Source organism: Rhinatrema bivittatum, chromosome 6, assembly GCF_901001135.1.
Source record: "Rhinatrema bivittatum chromosome 6, aRhiBiv1.1, whole genome shotgun sequence".
Classification (NCBI taxonomy): Eukaryota; Metazoa; Chordata; class Amphibia; order Gymnophiona; family Rhinatrematidae; genus Rhinatrema; species Rhinatrema bivittatum.
In genome coordinates, this window is record NC_042620.1 from 197,621,611 (window position 1) to 197,639,746 (window position 18,136).

Consider the following 18,136-nt stretch of genomic DNA (forward strand, 5'->3'; position numbering starts at 1 on the left):
CAGAAACCATCTTTGTACTCAGCCGGTAAGCGCTGAGCCCAGGTAAGTAAAGAAGAACTCCTCTGATTCAGAGACTTGGAAGGGCTTCGGTAAGTCCTTCCTCTGGTCTCCTTGCTCGGCACGCTGTACCGATGACGTTCCCGATCCCATTAGGGCAAGGGGAGGGGGTTTCCGAGCGGGTTGAGCAGTCCCCCGATGGGCTAGGCCCAGCTTCAGACTCTGTGAGCACTCCACGTGGCAGGTTGTGGCGGTACCATCTTGTGTGCAGTTTGGTGCGGTGCCATTTTCCCCCATTGACTGTCGGTATGCGCAGTACGGACCAACTCTGTTGTTCGCCTAACGTGAGCATAAGTGCATGCACACCTGTGCGCATAATTATGTACATAACCGCATGCGTAAGTAGACGCATACATTCGCGGACAACAGGACGCTTATACTTACGCGAGTCGGGGCGGATTTGTGCGCGCTCTAGCTCAGGTGCTGACTGCATGTACAAGCTACAGTTAACTATGGCTCCGACAACAAAAAGCACAAGCCGCACTCCCTTTGTGCTGCCTACTATATTAGGGCTGTACTATCTGACCTAGAATCCTTCCTGCGTCAGCACTGTGAGGAAGCCCAGAGAGGGCTGGGACTCTCAGAACTTCTCCAAGCTTGGCCCCTCCAAGTCGGAGGACGGGTCAGCCATGTCCTTATCTGGTAGCACCCCAGATCTGAGCAGTCCCGCACTGTTGACAACTGCTTAACAGGTTAGCTGCTTTTAGGAAAATTTGGCGGCCATTTGAAAAATGGATTAAGTTTTATGATTTGAAAAAATGGGAGAGTGGGAAGGGGAGGGGAGTTTTTGGGGCTGTTTGAGATCTTGTATGTAGTATTATATGAGGAATTTGTATTATTGTTAACTTTATTCAAAGATTAAATAAAAAAACAAACTAATATGCATCCTTTGGCCACTGCTTTGAAGCCAAGTTCTGATTCAGTTCAGCATCAAAGAAGCTAATCATACAGCTGTTGCACAACAGCCATAATTTTAGTGGGTGTGTATCTGAAGAACATGAAATCACTTGCCAATTCTAAATCTTTTGGCAATTTTTTCATAGGTCTGGTATCATACTCGCATAAGCCTGGTTTTGAGTGGATGTCAATCTTGCATCTCTCATTGAGGGTGCATTTAGCTAATTCTCAGACTGAGAGTGTACGTTTTCCATGTATTGGGAAAGTGTTCATTAAATCAAAATGTGCATAGACAATAGTGTATAATACTGTTGTTTTCCATACCTTCCGTCATATTCTAGTCACTTTCATGTACTCTGGAAAGTTGTAATTTGCTGCAGTTAACTTTTAACAGTCTTTTAAATGATATCAGCAATGATTGTGGAGAAATGAGGGGCCCATTCACCTTTGTTTTCCTGACTCTCACATATAGTACGTGTTTAGGGGATTTTGGCACCCGAAGAAGGCCAAATTGTCAAGTAGAGTCTTTTTTTTTTCTTTTCTTCTCCCCCCCCCCCCCTCCACTTATGATACCCTTCTCTGTGGGGAAATATACTCATGGATAGTCTGGACTTATTTATCCTTAGCCTGTGCTTGTCATTAAGCTTCTCTGATAGGTTGGTACACTTTTACTCTTCTGGTAGTAACTTCATCCTGCTTCTACTCTTTCAGAGTACAGAGTTCTCAGAGACACCCTCTCCAGACAGTGATTCTGTGAACTCTGTGGAGGGCCATTCTGAGCCATCCTGGTTCAAGGATATCAAGTTTGACGACAGTGACACTGAGCAGATCGCTGATGAAGGAGAAGATAACTTGGCTAGTAAGTTCCTACTTTTATCCTTCCCTGGAAAAAAATATATCTAGTATTTAATATTAAAGGAGAACGGTCAAGCTTTTTCTCCAAATGCATTTCAGATTTACCTCTCATATAATAATGAAATCATTTTAGTTTAGAATGTGGCAATAAAACTAATGGCCCAATGATAACATGAAACCTGTAGGTTAGTTTTCAGGCCTGGCACCTTGGGAGCACAATGCCAACAGTCCCCCAAGATGGGGGAGAGTCTCCGGTGTCACTGTGGCGTGAGACCTCCCAGTTCAGCTGGAGAACATGCTGGGGCTGGAGAACTTAAGCTGCCACTGTCGTAGGAAGGAGAACACAAAGGAACTGATTTAGCAAGGATTTCATCATATTCAGTATGTACTGTAAAGCCACCTGGCCAAGGGTAAGCCAAAAATAAAGGCTCCTGGCACTCTTGTTTCAAGTGCAGCAGTGAGATAATGTGGAAAAGGCTACTGAGGAGCCGCAAGCCCAGAACAGAGGTAAATTGTGTTATGATGCACAGCTGTCTGAATTTGAAAGATGGGTTGAGATTAATTTAAATCCAACCCATAATCTGGATGTCTTCCAGCAGGGCCATATTTATTGGATTGTGATTGCAGGTCAGATTATTAAGAGGTCAGGAAATCAGGGACTTCATATTTAGTAATCCAGTTGTCAAATCCCAGGCATTTGTAAATACTTGATGTGACGCAGTCCTCAGCCATAGTATTATTAAGTAGGAGCGGGTTTTTAATGTGTATTCAGCATTATGTATTTATTACAACAAAACATAAAATAAAGGTTTCAAACATCCAACTCCCAGGTACTGAATTACTGCTGTCTGCCTTAGGTACAATTCTAAAAAGCTATTAATTCTAATAGGAAGCCTGTCAGCCCATAGCCTTCTAGTTAGTTAATCAGAAAATAAAGTGCAATAAACTTATCCAATAGATTTCGTTCAATTCATGTTTAATAAATTGGTTTGGTTGCCATGTTTAATGTGTAGAAATAAAAGTATCATCTTATTTGTTGACCGTTTATTACTACATATTCAGTTCATGCAAAACTGGACTATTTGCATCCTCAAGTACAAACGGCCTCCTGACAAGAAAACAGCACTCTGTTTCAGCGAGCAGCTGGTTACTGATTTATTCCTGTAGAGGTTTGGACTTGGTTGCTCTGTTACTCTAGGTTCACAGCTGGCTTGTTCTTGTGTTTCCCAAACCTCTTAGGCAAGCTCTCAGAGCTCCCAAGTCAGGCAGCTGGTAACTGCGGAGAGCTTGCAGTTCACCTGCTGTCCACAGAACAGTTTGGCCCTTGGCATCTAAATTCCAGGGGAAATTTTGGCTTGCCCAGTTATTAGTTCTCTGATGACTTTTTTTTTAAAGGTTAGAGAAATGTTTAATATCTTTGAAAACAGGTTTTGCCTTTATTCTGTTTAGTAATTCGTAGAGTTGGATTTGATTTTCGAGGTGTGACTTTTGATATAGTGGTTTTCATTCATTCCAACAGATTTTTTTTTTTAATTTGCTGCTGTTGGGTATGACATACAGAATTATAACTTGTATGGAAGGCAAGCGAACAGACATATGCTTGGAGAAAAGTAATTTTAATGGAGGGCTCAAGATTATTTTAAAAGAAGTGTGCCCTCTTTGTACTGGAGAGTCTTTCAAAAGTACACACAGACACTTACATTACTGTCAACTTACCTCTGGAACTCTTCAAGCTTGCCTGCCTAAAACATCCTTGAACCTCTAGGAGCAGACATGTGAGCAAGCGAGTTGCAAATTGCTTCACGTACTTCTGCTGTTTGAGTGGTCCATGTTGGCTGTAATGTGACGGATGACATCACACACACTGCATGAAACAAAGCTCATTCCATGAGAGGCCGTGTGTGACCCTGTCCTGAATTTGGCTGCTTTCAGCAAGCAGGGGAGCAATTAAAAAGGAAGAAATTAAAAAAAAAAAAAAAAAAATCCTCTTGGCAACATATTCATTTGCTGCAAGGTGAATATTAGCCACCTGCTGTCTGTGCTTTTTGAAATATTGAGCAGTGGATGGAGGAGGTAGATGTGTTTAAGGTTTAATCAAGTACCAATTTGCGTAAAAACCCCATTTGTACAGGAGTCAGATATTTACATATTTTAATTACTTGCAAACTTGGGCAATCTGTTAACTTTGTTTTACACTGTTTATTTTGTTGCTTGTATTCTAGCATAGAGAAAAAAATAATCCGTTCATTTCCAGAGCCGGCATGATCATGGATAGATAGTACATGTGATAGAAAATGTAATTGAAGGTTCTTTTTAGTCTGCCTTCAGCTCTTTCTCTGTTCAGCTGGTTGGTTGTTTATGACCTGCAGGTAGTTGAAAGCTTTGTTAAAAAGTACATGCATGGTGTATTTTTCAGAATGTAAACAAATTATACCTAAGGGCTTGAACTTTTAGATGCAAACGAGTGAGCATTGATAAAACATGCCAAACCACTAAATTTCTGAAAAGGGATATTGAAAGTGTTTCTTGATCTTCTCTACCATTTAAATATGTGAAAAAGGAACCCCCAAATCCTGTGAGGTCCTGCAGGAGTTTCCACAGCTGTGTTTAACTGGCACATCTATGTAATAAAAGAGGTATCTGAGACCAGTTTGACCAAGTTAGACCAAAATTGCCTGACATTTTGTTACGCCGACAATGCTCATTGTCCAAAATGCCAGCATTGACATGTCTCCTCCTCCCTGTTTAGTTGCCACTAATATTGGTTCTCTCAGTAGAGGCAAGAACATGAATGTCTTGGCCTCTCACCCTAGGAGGTGGCGCCTCCTGTTGGTCTGTGGCATGTTGGCAGAGCAGAATGGGGAAGCTTGTACTGCCACTGCCAGTGCTATAACCACTCTGTGGATAAACAAAGGACTTTGATTTCCAGCGCTGTCAATTTCACAAGTACTAAATTTACTATAAAAATAGCAAAGAAGGATTGGGTCTGGTGGGTTTAGCAGCAGTGCTGTGTGCCACGGCGTGGAAGACTCTGAGCCGCCACTTAACTCTCCAGGCCAGCCAGGGTTGGGGATGTTGTGAAGGCATCTTTCATAGCTCCAAGGGGAGGGTGTTTCTCAGCCATCGCTTAATAGTAACATCTCCTGATTGAGCAGGAAGAAACTTCTATGCCAAAAAGAATAGAAAAGAGCCCCCTCCTCAAAAAAAAAAAATGTAATCCTTAGTTGTGTCCCTGGGGTCTGGGTTTTGTATATTAAAGTTTTTCTCCCTTCCCTCCCAACAACCCCTCATGGCTCCTGTGTAAACCTTTCCCTCCTCTCCCTGCTCTTCCCTTCCTGCCCACGAAAGATTCTGGCAGCCCCAGCAAGCGCACGTCAGTCAGCAGCTTCCAGTCTGCCATGGACAGTGACTCTGCCGCCTCCATCAGCCTTAATGTGGAGCTGGACAACGTCAACTTCCACATCAAGAAGCCTTCCAAGTACCCGCACGTGCCCCCACACCCCGCCGACCAGAAAGGTAGGAGGTACGGAGCTCATGCAGGTTGAAGAGCTAGGCCCCGGGGAAAAGGATATGGTGGCAGTGTGGCCTCCAGTGACTGCTTGTCTTGTTTTGGAAATTTTATTTACATTATTTTCCAGAAAAAACACCTTACGATATTCATATGCATCCGGGAATTTTGAATATCTACTTTTTTTTTCTTTTTGTTTGGGGTTTTTTTTTTTTTTTGGGTCTGGCCAGGGGAGGTTTGTAAGATTTCTGTTTTTACTCAGGAATATTTTGTATCCATGTCTAATCAGTTCCTTGCTCAGGCTTTCAGCCATTCCTCTGCTGCTGTTACTGTGAGGCACCTCCCACTGATGTCTACAGCCAATTATTCATACATTGCCAAAGTAGCTGGAAGCCTAGAGTTTGACTTTCTAGGATCTTCCCAGTGATCTGGTCATTAACCAAGTTTGTTCTTAGACAAAGTGCTACAACTAGCACTGTTTACATTTTGAATTTATTTTCTGCCGGTCTGAATTTGCTTGCTCTTGGTGGGTTACAATAATAAATTTGTAAATAGCATAAACATGCAGACAAAATGCCAGACAGACAGACAGAAGACAGACACTAATCTTATCTGCTTAGTGACTGTGAACACTGCCGCTTCAGTCAGTCCAAGGACAAGGGACTTAAGATGGAAGTGGCCTGCATAAAAATAGATTTTATCACCGGCCTCTGACGGGGCTCCTCTGAAACAGTGTATGCAAGTGCGTAGAGGTCGTGTGCCTGGGTGCTAAGGGACGCCACAGTAGTTATGTCACAACACAGGGCATTGCTTCTTCCCCTCTAGTTGTTCTTTTGGGGATGTGTTGTCTCCCTCATTTTCTTGGATGAGAATGTGGTGCAGTGCTGCTGTTTTCATTTTGTAGTATCAGAGCTTTTGGCTACAGGCTGACATTTTACTTAACAGTCCATTTTACATGCCTACTCATGTTCTTGCTCCATCTTTGGATCCTTTTGTTTTTGGTTTTGAAGCTATGTTATCCTGGATTTATTTTCTTTCTAATTTGGTGTTCTTTTTCCAGATATGTTGCATTCCATTCATTTTAGAAATTGTGTGGCTGAACTGAAAGGAAACAATGATCTTGTCAAGCTGGTAGATAGTGAGTTGGGTCCTGATTCATCAAGCATTTTTCTCATGTTGGGGACACCCTTGATGAATCATACCCTAACAATAATTAGAGCTGCTGCAGAAAAGAAGAGGGAATAGCAGATGCTCATGGCAGTAAGTAGCATTAGGATAGGTACCACGTAATAGGGGTACTGAAAATACAAGGATCCTGATCTCTCTAAGAGCTGGAGTTCTTGGTTGTGTGTTCATTATTTGGTGTTAAGGAAGTTACTATTTGGGTTTTCATTTATGTAAATTAAAAGTGCATTTCATGAGCAAGCTTGGGTATTTTCTGTGCTTAAAAATGCTCTTCATGGATTTGCTAACAAACCACAAGTCAGCTGAGGTGTTTTGAGTCACCTATCATTTTTTCTTCTCACTCTAAGTATTTTGATGCATTAATTCTATAATGTTGACCAAAACAGTACTATAAATCCCAGTCTACTTACAGATGAGTCCGAGCTGTTCCTGACTTTGCATTATTTAGCAGCCCTGCTTAAATGTTAAGCTGAGTGCAACTTAAAAATACCAAACACTATGTTGCTTGCATAGTAAGATGTTAGAATAGATGGATTTGTTTAGGCAAGCATGCCCTGGTAATGGCTGGCAACACCGAGTATGACTTCGGCAACCAAAAAGATAAATAGGAAATAATATTCCCTGGCTAGACCGTATCAGATCAGATGGGTGGGGGGAGCTTGTTCACGTGCATGAACAAAGCAAGCCATATTGGAGAGGAGGAAGTAACTTCACTGTTCTGCAAGGCGCTGATAAGGTCAAGCTTAGAATATAGGCCACGTGATAGAATCATGAATTCATTTTCTGTGAGTTTATACAAACATCTTGTATAAATTTTAGATGTATCCGTTACCGGATTTAAGGTTTTGGCACCCATAGGCAGAGTGTCTTGGCAGCACCCCTTTGATGCTATGTTGGTACATGGATCTAAAGCAAGCAGAAGCTGGCTCCTCTTTGGCCTGGATATTTGATGCATTCAAAATTTGGCACCCTAGGCAGTTGCCTATGCCTAAATCCAGGCCGGGATGTGTCACGCTATCAGTCTGGAACGAGGTATCTTGAGGTGCTGAGCCTTTGTTGCTGTGCTATAAGAATAATAGAGTTTTATAGGAGAATGTCTGCTCATATTCCGTGACTACTCTTTGCAGAAGTGTGTTTTCTTAGCAAAACCCTGAAACCAGTGAGTGAGGATAACTCTGCAATTTGTTACTGTCCATAATTAAACAAGTACATGTTTCTAGTAGTTGCCCTCTCTCTCCTTTGTTCCATGGTAGAAATATGTACTCTTTGTTTAAAAATGTAATTTCAAAATTATTTTTGCATTTATCCAGAACATGCCTCACATCCAGTCTTGTAACATCAGAATTTTTTTTTACTTTTACTTTCTCATTTATTTACTTGTTTTACTTAGTTTTTATTTGGTGTCTTCCAATAAAAATTCCAAAATAAGTTAATACTATTTATTTATTAGTGGTTTTTTATATACCGCTCATCGTTTGGAACATCTGATTGGTTTACATTGTAACAGCAATAATTCAGCAACAGGCTTTACAAATAACTTATAGAATAACAAGAGTGGCAGTGGGACGAGGGAGGGAGTAGAACGAGGCAAAGGTATTTCGGACACAGGAGAGGGAAGAAAATGAACATTTCTAAATTATATACAAATATTTACAGCTGTCTTATGTCGTCGTAGCATTGCAGTCTTCTTCTTGGCTTACTATGCTTTATTTTAATTGAGAGATCAAGTATTGAAAAAGGTTGTTCTGAAGGGTTGCTGTTACTATGATAGGTGCTGTTACCATGATAGGCTACTTGGATATATAGAAATAAGGGTCAAAAAAACAAATTGTAGGTGTGATAACTTTTTATTGGACTAACTTAATACATTTGTGACTGGCCTTTGAGAATTGGTGAAAAACTGGTCATAAAATGCATTGTTAGTTCAGTAGAAAGTGTCACCTTTTAATTTATTTGTTGACCTTTATTTCTTCAGCTTTGGCTGGAAATTTGCCAAAGAGGAGGCTTCTCTCTCCTAAGCTTGTATGGCATGTTGCTATGGTAGTGACTAAGTTGAATGAGTAAGATTTAGACATTTGTCAGGAGGGCGTGTACGCTCTCTAATTATAATGGCACATCCTAGCATTCTGACTTTTTGTTTTTCCTCTCTTCTCCCTTTGCTGCAGAGTTCCTGGTATCTGAGGACGGATCACAGCAGATGATTTCAATAAGCGATGCCTTCATCAAAGGTAAAATGAAACTTGGGACATGAAAGGGGTGATGTTCAAAACCATTTATGTGCAAAAAATACCCGGTTTTATGCACATAAATGACTGTTCTAAAATTGACCCTCATGGTGCACATAAGTCCATGTATAATTCGGTTTCATGCTGACTTTTACACAGACTGAGGAGAGGCATTCCTAGTACCAGAGTCGGCACTTTCTGCATACCTTTTAGATTTTAAAAGGTATGGACATAAGAAGAAGAAGAGATGTAACTTTACACGAGTGATGCTGTGCGTGTACTCAGCCAATTACCTGAGTGTTTTCAAAGTAAACTTACACATCTACGTTTTTGAAAACATTTGGTAAAGTCTGCATGTTCTGTGTATGGTGTATACATAGACTTTACTGCTATGTGCGCTGTTTGAAAATTTCTCTCCCCTTGTCAGAATGCTGCTGCTCTGCTGAAGGCACTTTCTTTGGAGGCAATCGTTTTGTTGACATTCACGGCCCTGTTGTAGTAGTGAATACTGTTACAGCAGGTTTCCTGATCAAATGAAGATTTCACACAGTCCAGTGTTTCATCACATACCAAACCTTTTCTATGGAAGAAATTGTCTTCCGCTCTCATCTGTTTTTCCCACTCTTGTGGGCTCCACGTTCCTAACCAGCATCTGTTATGCTGCCCAGTCAAATGCGATTCTCTTGCTTGAGTTGTGGGCCTTGATTAAAGAGTTTTTTGTTATGGGAATAATCACTGGGTCAGCATGGAAATATTATTCTGGAGTAGGGGCTCCCAATCTTTTTGAGAGCATGGACCCCTTTTCAACCTCCAATCTCCTTTAATTTTTACATGCAGTTATTTACCATATATAAAAAATGTATTGGTATAATTACAAAAGAATAATCATGCCAGAATCATTCATAATATAAAACATATTAAATAATGCATATTGATATATATACTGAGTGAAAGGACCATTTGGGTCTTTCTCCCATCATTTACCAACTATGGGCCTCATTTACTAAACATTTTTCCCTTAGACACAGAATGGGAGAAAAGCCTTAGTAAATCAGGACTTATGTTACTAAAAAGAAGAGGAAGAGTAAGTTTTAATGCACATCTCTCTCTCTCCCAAACTCCCCTCCCCCCCCATGTGGTGGGGTTTTTTTTTTTTTTTTTTGTTTAAATTTAATCCTGCCTCCTACCTATTTCCCCTCGCCCATGGCCCCTTTCTGAATGCAGCTATCCCCTTTTGCCCTATACCAAGTGTCCACATGGGGTCCCTCTTCAGTCTCTCTCTCTCCCCCCCCCCCCCCCCCGTGCAGCTTTTTGCCTTGCGGTTAAGTGAGCTCAAGGCTTTTCCTTTGGAAGTTGCCTTGGAAAACGTTTTCACCGGTTAATTTTGGGGGGTTTTTTGTGTTTCTCTGATGCTGGGTCCCTCACGGTGCCTCCCTGTAGGCTCCTTAGTCAGGCTTTTTGGTGTTTTCGGTAAGTTTATTTTCACTCCGTTCCCCTTGTGGCGGCGGAGCCTCTGATTCCTGCCGGCTTCAACCGCCCACCGTCACTGCTCTCGTTTATCCCCATTCTTTTAGTTTGTCATGACCTTGACTGGTTTTCGTCGATGCCTCCAGTGTCCAAGGATCATGTCCCATGGAACCTCATGAGGTATGTATCCTCTGCCTGAGGGCAACACATGAAGTCTGGGGTTGCCGCTTGTGCGCCCAAGGGACGTCATGCTCGACTCGATAAGATGGAGAAACTTTTCAGGTTGAGGAAGTCTGAACCATCGATGTCTGCATTGGCGATATCTGCACTGATGGACTTTGGAGCCGCACCGATGGACACTGCACTGTCAGCAAAGCCATCGATTCCGTCAATGCTGCCGGCAGATAGGAGCACTTGGGGCCGGCCCCTGTTGGTCTCTTCCAGGTCTAGGACGTCAGGTTCATCATCGACCTCTATCCCTGGGGAAAGTCTGGGCCGAGCACAGAAGGAAGCATCTGCACCTTTGATGCACGGTGCCAGGCTCAGGGGCGCTTTGGCTAATGCCGTGATGCCCCCAAAGCGACCCCACGGCGAGGGGTGCCAATCCTCCATCGATGCTAGGGGTCTGTGACAGTCTCCACTGGTCCTGATGCCAGTCACTGATCCACTTCGGGGATCCGTGAAGATCTAGCCACTCCTCACGCCTCCCAGTCTGTGTTGGCATCGGCAACTTTCGAGGAGGAGCTGGAGAAGAAGAGTCCAACTGGCAGTGGATCGAATGCTGTAGGGAGTTGTGCCAGTGGCACCTAGAGTAAAAAAAAAAAAAAAAAAGCCCGTGCTTTCCGTTCTGGAACCACTGCTGGAACGGCTCAGTGTGCTTAGCGGTGAATTACTGACCCAGCTAACATCTGTTTCCGGGAGGCATTCGATCCCCAGTGGGGCATCGCTGCTTCCTCTGAATGATACGGTGCTTGTTGCCGTTTCCTCTGTTTTCTTCAGATGGATCCTTCTTCCAATTTTTGAAGGATTTTTTTTTGGCTAAAATAGCCTCTTTCACCTCAGCTTTTAACCATGCCGGTAATCGTTTTGCCTTCCTTCCACCTTTCTTAATGTGTGGAATACATATGGACTGTGCGCTCTATGATTGTATTTTTAAACAATGTCCAAGCCTGTTGAATACTTTTAACCTTTGCAGCTGCACCTTTCAGTTTTTTTTCTAACTATTTTCCTCATTTTATCAAAGTTTTCCTTTTGAAAGTTTAGTATTAGAGCTGCACATTTACTTATTGTCCCCCTTCCAGTTATTAGTTTAAATTTGATCATGTTATGATCACTATTGCCAAGTGGCCCCACCACCATTACGTCTCTCACCAAATCCTGCATTCCACTAAGAATTAAATCTAAAATAGCTCCTCTCATGTTGGTTCCTGAACCAATTGCTCCATGAAGCAGTTATTTATTACAGCCAGGAACTTTGTCTCTAGCATAGGTCTCTGTGATGCCGGTTATGTCAATCTCATCATTTACAGCGATATACGCTAACTCTCCCATCTTACTGCTTAGTGTGTTTTTTGTTTGTATTAACAACCTGCTTTTCAGTTCTTAGGGATAATTTGGAAATCATTAGCTTTGGTGATTTTTTTACATATAGGCACATGGACTGCGTTTGCTTTTATTGGAACCTCTCTGTTGGGATGCCCTAACTCTCCTGTTTCATTAGTATCCTTCAAGGATACATTTCTCCGAATCATGCACTGCTGAGTGACTGTCTGCTTTCCCCCTTGTTCTAGTTTAAAAGCTGCTCTATCTTCTTTTTGAAAGGTAGTGCCAGCAGCTTGGTTCCACTCTGGTTAAGGTGGAGCCCATCCTTTCGGAAAAGTCTCCCCCTTCCCCAATATTTTCCCCAGTTCCTTACAAAACTGAATCCCTTTTCCCTGCACCATCGTCTCATCCACACATTGAAACTCTGGAACTCTGCCTGCCTCTGGGGACCTGCACATGGAACAGGGAGCATTTCAGAGAATGCCACCCTGGAGGTTCTGGATTTCAGCTTTCTACCTAAAATCCTAAATTTGGCTTCCAGAACCTCTCTTCCACATTTTCCTATGTCGTTGGTGCCCACATGTACCACGACAGCAGACTCCTCCCCAGCACTGTCTATAAATCCTATCTAGGTGACGCGTGAAGTCTGCCACCTTCACACCAGGCAGGCAAGTTACCAGGCGGTCCTCATGTCCACCAGCCACCCTGTTATCTACATTTCTAATAGAGATGTACTTTGGGATTGAATTTTGTGTCTGGCTTCGTTTCGGGCCCCCCCCCCTGCGGGAATTTCATTTTTCCTGCGGGTCGGGTTTGTTTTTTTTCTCTGGGGCCCCAATTTTCAGTTTAGTGTGTGCTAACTCCCCATTAGTGTGCTAAATCAAAAATGCATTTTTTCCGAAATTTTGGAAAAAATTAAATCGTTTTTTGGTTCTCCCGAACCATTCCGAATTAGGCAACAGAAATCCAAACCTATGTTGTGGAGTCTATAAAGATCAGGCTTATTAAAATATTAACTTGTGCAGATACTAGATTTTAGAGAAAATTCTGTAAACATTCATGGAAGGTAGCCTGTTGCAGTCTCCACATGTAGGTGTCTGAGAACTTGCCATGGTGCAACACTACCAGGAACAAAACATTCCGATCTGGATGAATATCAGAAATAACCAGAATGAGGAATTGTTATGAACTGAAATTCAGTTTTGTGAAGATTAAAATTTCCTATAACCACACCGGCCATAGGGATAGAATGGTTCCTCCATGCCCTTTGTTTCAGGAACATTAATCTTGTCGATTGAAAACAGAAAAGGTCCAAAGAACAACTAAGCACAAAAATTAGACTCCTCTGGCTTATCATAAGGAAAATAAGGTCACTTCTCTAGTTTCCCCCGACCGGGTGTCGTCATGTGCTGCTTCCAGTGGGAAAGCTACTAATTAGAGAAATTTTCAAGTCATATTAAAAAAAACCAAAAAAAAAACCATTTTATTTTTACTCACTGCTGTTCTGTGAATGCAATCCGGGAGTTATTTAAGCAGAGTCATTCTTCAGTCCGACCAAAAATCTTCACAGCCTCCATTGGGTCAAAGAATGGACTGTGGTTATCTGATGAGATAGGGATAACTTTGCATGCAGCAAGCCATATGCTGTTGCAGCATTTTCTTGACCTCAGTGAAACTGGCATTCTTTTTCTGCAGGATTTGCAAAAAATTGTGAAAAAAAAATATGGAATTCTGCTGATCATGGCTGTTGAGAGAAAGCTGTGCCTTTGCCATCACTCTAGCCTTATCAGCATTGTTGTGTAAATGTGGAATTATAGCACTTACTTCCCGGCACAGGAGGAAGGGTTAAGGCCTTGTGCAAGTGCTCCAGGTTCATGTGGCCTCCTTTAACTTCCAAGGCCCAGCACCTCCAGAATCCACTTTGAAAAAACACTTACCACGTCAGGTCCTTCAGCTTGCTGTGGGAAAACAATACAAATGTTTCTTTGTCTCCCTGTGTTTTCAGTGTCGTCAATTTCTTTTCACCCGTTTATAGCCAGTTTTCTCTCCAGGTTATCTATTTTTTTCGAGCCTCTTTTGATGGAGATCTCTAGAATCCACCATTTGGTCCTCTGTCTCGGTAATTCTGGTGCAGTCGCCCTGAACTCTGGATACAAGTTGAGCCACTTTTCTACCACTAGTGCCAGATTGTTAATATCAGAGGTAAGTTTTGCCAAGAGTTTCTTGAACATGTCCTGGATTATTTTAGTAGCATCATATGGAATTGCTGTTAAGTGACCATTCTTCTTCTGAGATAGAATCTTCTCCCTGGCTGGATTGCTCCAGCATCAGAGACCTACCAGATCTCTAAGTTTTAGGAGTTTGATCTGCCTAAAAAGCAGGCAAGGATGACTTCTGGCCATACTAGTTGAGTTACTCATTTTTGTACAGAAGAGACAGATTTTAATCAGAATTTTGTCAGGTCGGGGGAGCTCCTGATCTTAGTAGCCACCTGCTAGTAATACAATCCATGACCCTCGTGCCTTCCCTTTTTCTCCTGAGTCTTTGTCCTCTTCCTTTTGCCCTTCCCTATGGTCCATTTCTCCTGTCCTCTCCTCTCAGCCCCTGTGTTTCACATCCTCTCTCTATGGCCCCTTCTTTAGCACTTTGCCCCCCTTCTTCCTACCCTCTGTTCTCTTCCTCATGTCCTTCACCCATGGCTCCTTCCCTTCTGTCCAAATTCTTCTTACTCATGGCCTTTTGCTGAATGCTGCCTCTTTGAGCCCCTTTTCAAGCGCCTTCTTTCATGCTTCCTGTCTGCTTCCCCTTACCTGTGACCCCTTCCCGTCTGTCCACTTTCCCTTACCATGTCCCTTTCCTGAGTGTACGTAAAGATACAAAAGGTATCGCCACAAAAAAATTTTAATGAATAAAGGCTTTCACCTTCAATGTATAGAAATGTATTGTAGAAAATATTTTATAAAACAACGGGATCGCATCAGCAAGCCTCTTGACGACGTGCTCGGTGCAACCAAGCCGTCCGGTCTTATCTATCACTTGCGATCCTTTGTTTTGTTAACTTTTTAGGTCCACCATCCGGCGGTATAACCGCCGGATGGTGGACCTAAAAAGTCCGGACGGCTTGGTTGCACCGAGCACGTCGTCAAGAGGCTTGCTGATGCGATCCCGTTGTTTTATAAAATATTTTCTACAATACATTTCTATACATTGAAGGTGAAAGCCTTTATTCATTAAAAAACTTTTGTGGCGATACCTTTTGTATCTTTACGTGATTAATCTAACAGGTTCGCAGTACTGCTCTTTGTGGTTTTAGATTTACCTTTCCTGAGTGTTACATCTTCCCCACTTTCAACAATACCTTCCCTTCTACTCCCCATTTCCTCTCTCCCCCCCCCCCCCCCCCCTCTCACCTCATGGCACCTTCCCTTCCCTCCCCCATTCCTTTGCCTGATGTGGCCCTTCCCCTCATCCTGGTACTCACTTTCTCCCTTAGTCAAGGCTGCAGGGACCAGAGTAGCTGATAGTGTGTACTCAGCCACTGCCCTCCTCCATTCTCCTCAGCATTCTGCTCTGTGGGGGTTGGGCGTTTGGCTTCTCTGACTGATGGCACGCCACGTCAGAAGGCCAACGTCTTTCCCATGTCTAAACCTACGCTTAGTGTAAAGAAAATGTCATACTCTGACCGCAGCATATGAACAGCCTCCAGCTAACAGGAAGTCAGCAGGAAACATATTTAGTGCAAAGCTCTTGCAGCAGCTCATGACCTACTTGCATTTATGTGGTTTTTCACACCTAGATAGCTCACCAGCTAATGACCTCCCCCCTCCCTGCCTGAAGACTGACCGCTTGCACCTACTGCCCACTTGCACCCACATAGTAAAAGGTCAGCATAAACATTTATGTGGAAATATTGTAGCAGGAAAATATGTGACGTATCAAATGCTATGAGATCATTTACAATAAAAGAGCAGCCTTCCCAAAAACCTGGGAGAGACGCTTCACCCTGAAGACCGTCTGAGGTGTTTTCATTGCGACACTGCTCCTTCCTCTTTTCACAATTGGACTGAGCTTCCAACAATGATGTTTTCTTCCAGGCCTCTGCTGGTAGCAGGATCTGGCTCTTCACGGCAGCTGGCCTCCTTGCTCCTCTCAGCGCAGGATCGCATTGCCAGCAGCAGCCACCCTCCTCTTCTCTCCTGTGTGCACTGCTGCTTCCTCTTCTCAGTGCAGGGCTAGGCTTTTGGTGGTGGTGTGCACTTCTAGGACTCTCCTCATGGCAGGAGCCAGATCTCAGACTGATCTGCTTTCCTTGACAACCCTGCTCCTTGCCTTTCTCGTCTGTGGGAATGGGCTTGCAGCAGCAGTGCTCCACCTCTCAGTGCTGAACTGACTCCTGATAGCTATTCTCCCCACTCCTCTCCTCAGGACTGCTTGACTGATGCACAATCAGACTCGGTGGTGGATCCTTTGTTATGGTCTCACAGTTCCCTAGAGGCGGCGGACTACAGGCTGGGAACCACTGTCCAAAGAAACCTGCCTAAGCTATTTGGGGGAAAGGGGAAGGCAAGCGATTTTTCAGGGTACTCATGACCCTAACAGAACATGTCATCTGAGCTTCTACTACCTTTCTCTGGGAGGGAGAGTGTTAATATTCCCAAACCTATGCAAAAAATCTCCACATATTGGAGCATGAAATTACTTCCAAATGTTCTTGTGTAATTTTTTTTTTAAACATTTTTGGAATCTTGCTTTGATTTCCTGACACATGAAGCTTTCTGACTTTTTGCTACTTCAATTTTTTTCCTTCTAGAGCATAAACTTTTACTTAATGCTCCTGCATCCACAGCATCCCCAGTGTCAGCCAACCTGAGGAGCACAAACCAGGATCTGCAAGGCAACGCATGCAGTATTGTTTTATTGTACTTGTGCTTTTAAGGATAATTGGATGTATTGTCATGGAAACCTAAAAACAGTTTTGATTTTTAAATCTTAAAACTCACAAGGCTTTTTTTTTTCCTTATGCCTTCTATTCAGCAGCTTTCACTAGTTTTGTGTTGCAGGACAACACACAATCTTTCTTGTCTTACTGTTTATTTAACATGTCATTATCTGTAATCTATTTGAGAATTATGCCCTTTAAACACTTTAATTTGTAATGGTAGAATAGGAATTTGATGCAAAAATCACCATTTATAAGATTATGATCCTTAATGCAGAGAATTTTTAATGGACAGGGTTGACTGCAATTTTCCCCAAGGTGCAATCCAGTGTCTAGCAAAGACTTTATTCATTTGTCCCTCAATTTTAATAGTTCTCCTGATGGCGATTTTCGCCATCTATAGGTAGATTAAATGATGAAAGGTTAGGGTAAAGTGTTATTTTCAAACCAAGGGCCAGATTCTTGAAGGCTTTTCTCCCATTTTGTGTCTATGAGGAAAAATCCTTAGTGGATCAGGTACCAAGTTCTTCCCATAGTACGTGCATTATAATTGTATTTTATTCTCAGTTAAAATACATAATAAATCTGTGTCTTAAGAAATGTTGTGTCTGAGGATTTGCTATGATTAAAATCCATTGATAGTGAACTTTTTGTATCTGCCTACATTTCTGAAGAAAGGCTACCCAGGAGCCTTTGTCATAATCTGTTTCCTGCCAAAGTGCTTCACAAACGTATCTACTCCTTATGCATGTTTCAGCTTTTACATAATCAAAAAGCAAACTCCAAAATAAAATGAGTTGTAACCACGGTGGTGGGGGTGGGGGGGGGGGGGGGAGGGTTATTCTGCGACTCATCTCCAAGTCTTCTGGGACCCAGTAGTGAATGCAAACCCCCAGTTTGAGAACCTCTGTTTTAAAACAGTTAAAATTCTTAGCAGACTTTTATCTAGTTTATTAGAATTTGTTTTTCTTTTCTTTGTTTTAAGAGTCTCTGTTCAATCGGAGGGTAGAGGAGAAATCCAAGGACATGCTTTTCACTCCTTTGGGCTGGCACCACAGCAACCTGGATCAACTGAGGGAGGAGAATGGGGAGAAGCAAGCTATGGAGAGGCTTCTGTAAGTAGAGCAAAGCCAATCCTTCACGTTGACTTGTTAAGGTAGAGGTCCCCAAATCTGTTCCTCGAGGCCTGCAAAACAGTCTGGCTTTCAGGATTTCCACAAAGAATACGCATGAGGTAAGTTTGCAGGCGGTGGAGGCAGTACATGCAGATGTACCTCATGCACATTCATTGCGAAAATCCTGAAAGACCCGACTGGTTTCTGGTCCTCGAGGAATGGATTTGGGAACCCCTGCTTTAAACTGGTATCTGTCCCAGAGTGCCAATGATTATCCTGACAGTATGCGTATTATTCCCCTTCCACTTGCGAGCCTGAAATGTGTCACTTTGGTAACATTGTAAAG

The 18,136-nt window shown here is 42.7% G+C and overlaps 1 protein-coding gene across 7 annotated transcripts in view; it reads left to right on the forward strand.

Annotated features, from left to right (window-relative positions):
• Window positions 1-18,136, forward strand: part of PIKFYVE (phosphoinositide kinase, FYVE-type zinc finger containing) — a 404,626-nt gene that overhangs the window by 136,105 nt on the left and 250,385 nt on the right. For 5 of the 7 annotated variants that reach the window (XM_029606384.1, XM_029606389.1, XM_029606385.1 and 2 more), the window contains 4 exons: window positions 1,666-1,813; window positions 5,158-5,325; window positions 8,668-8,730; window positions 17,661-17,790. In XM_029606384.1, the coding sequence (XP_029462244.1) occupies window positions 1,666-1,813; window positions 5,158-5,325; window positions 8,668-8,730; window positions 17,661-17,790 (509 nt within the window). Of the gene's footprint in view, window positions 1-1,665; window positions 1,814-5,157; window positions 5,333-8,667; window positions 8,731-17,660; window positions 17,791-18,136 lie in introns of those variants that run through there. The other 2 variants (XM_029606391.1, XM_029606390.1) reach the window with 2 other exon arrangements.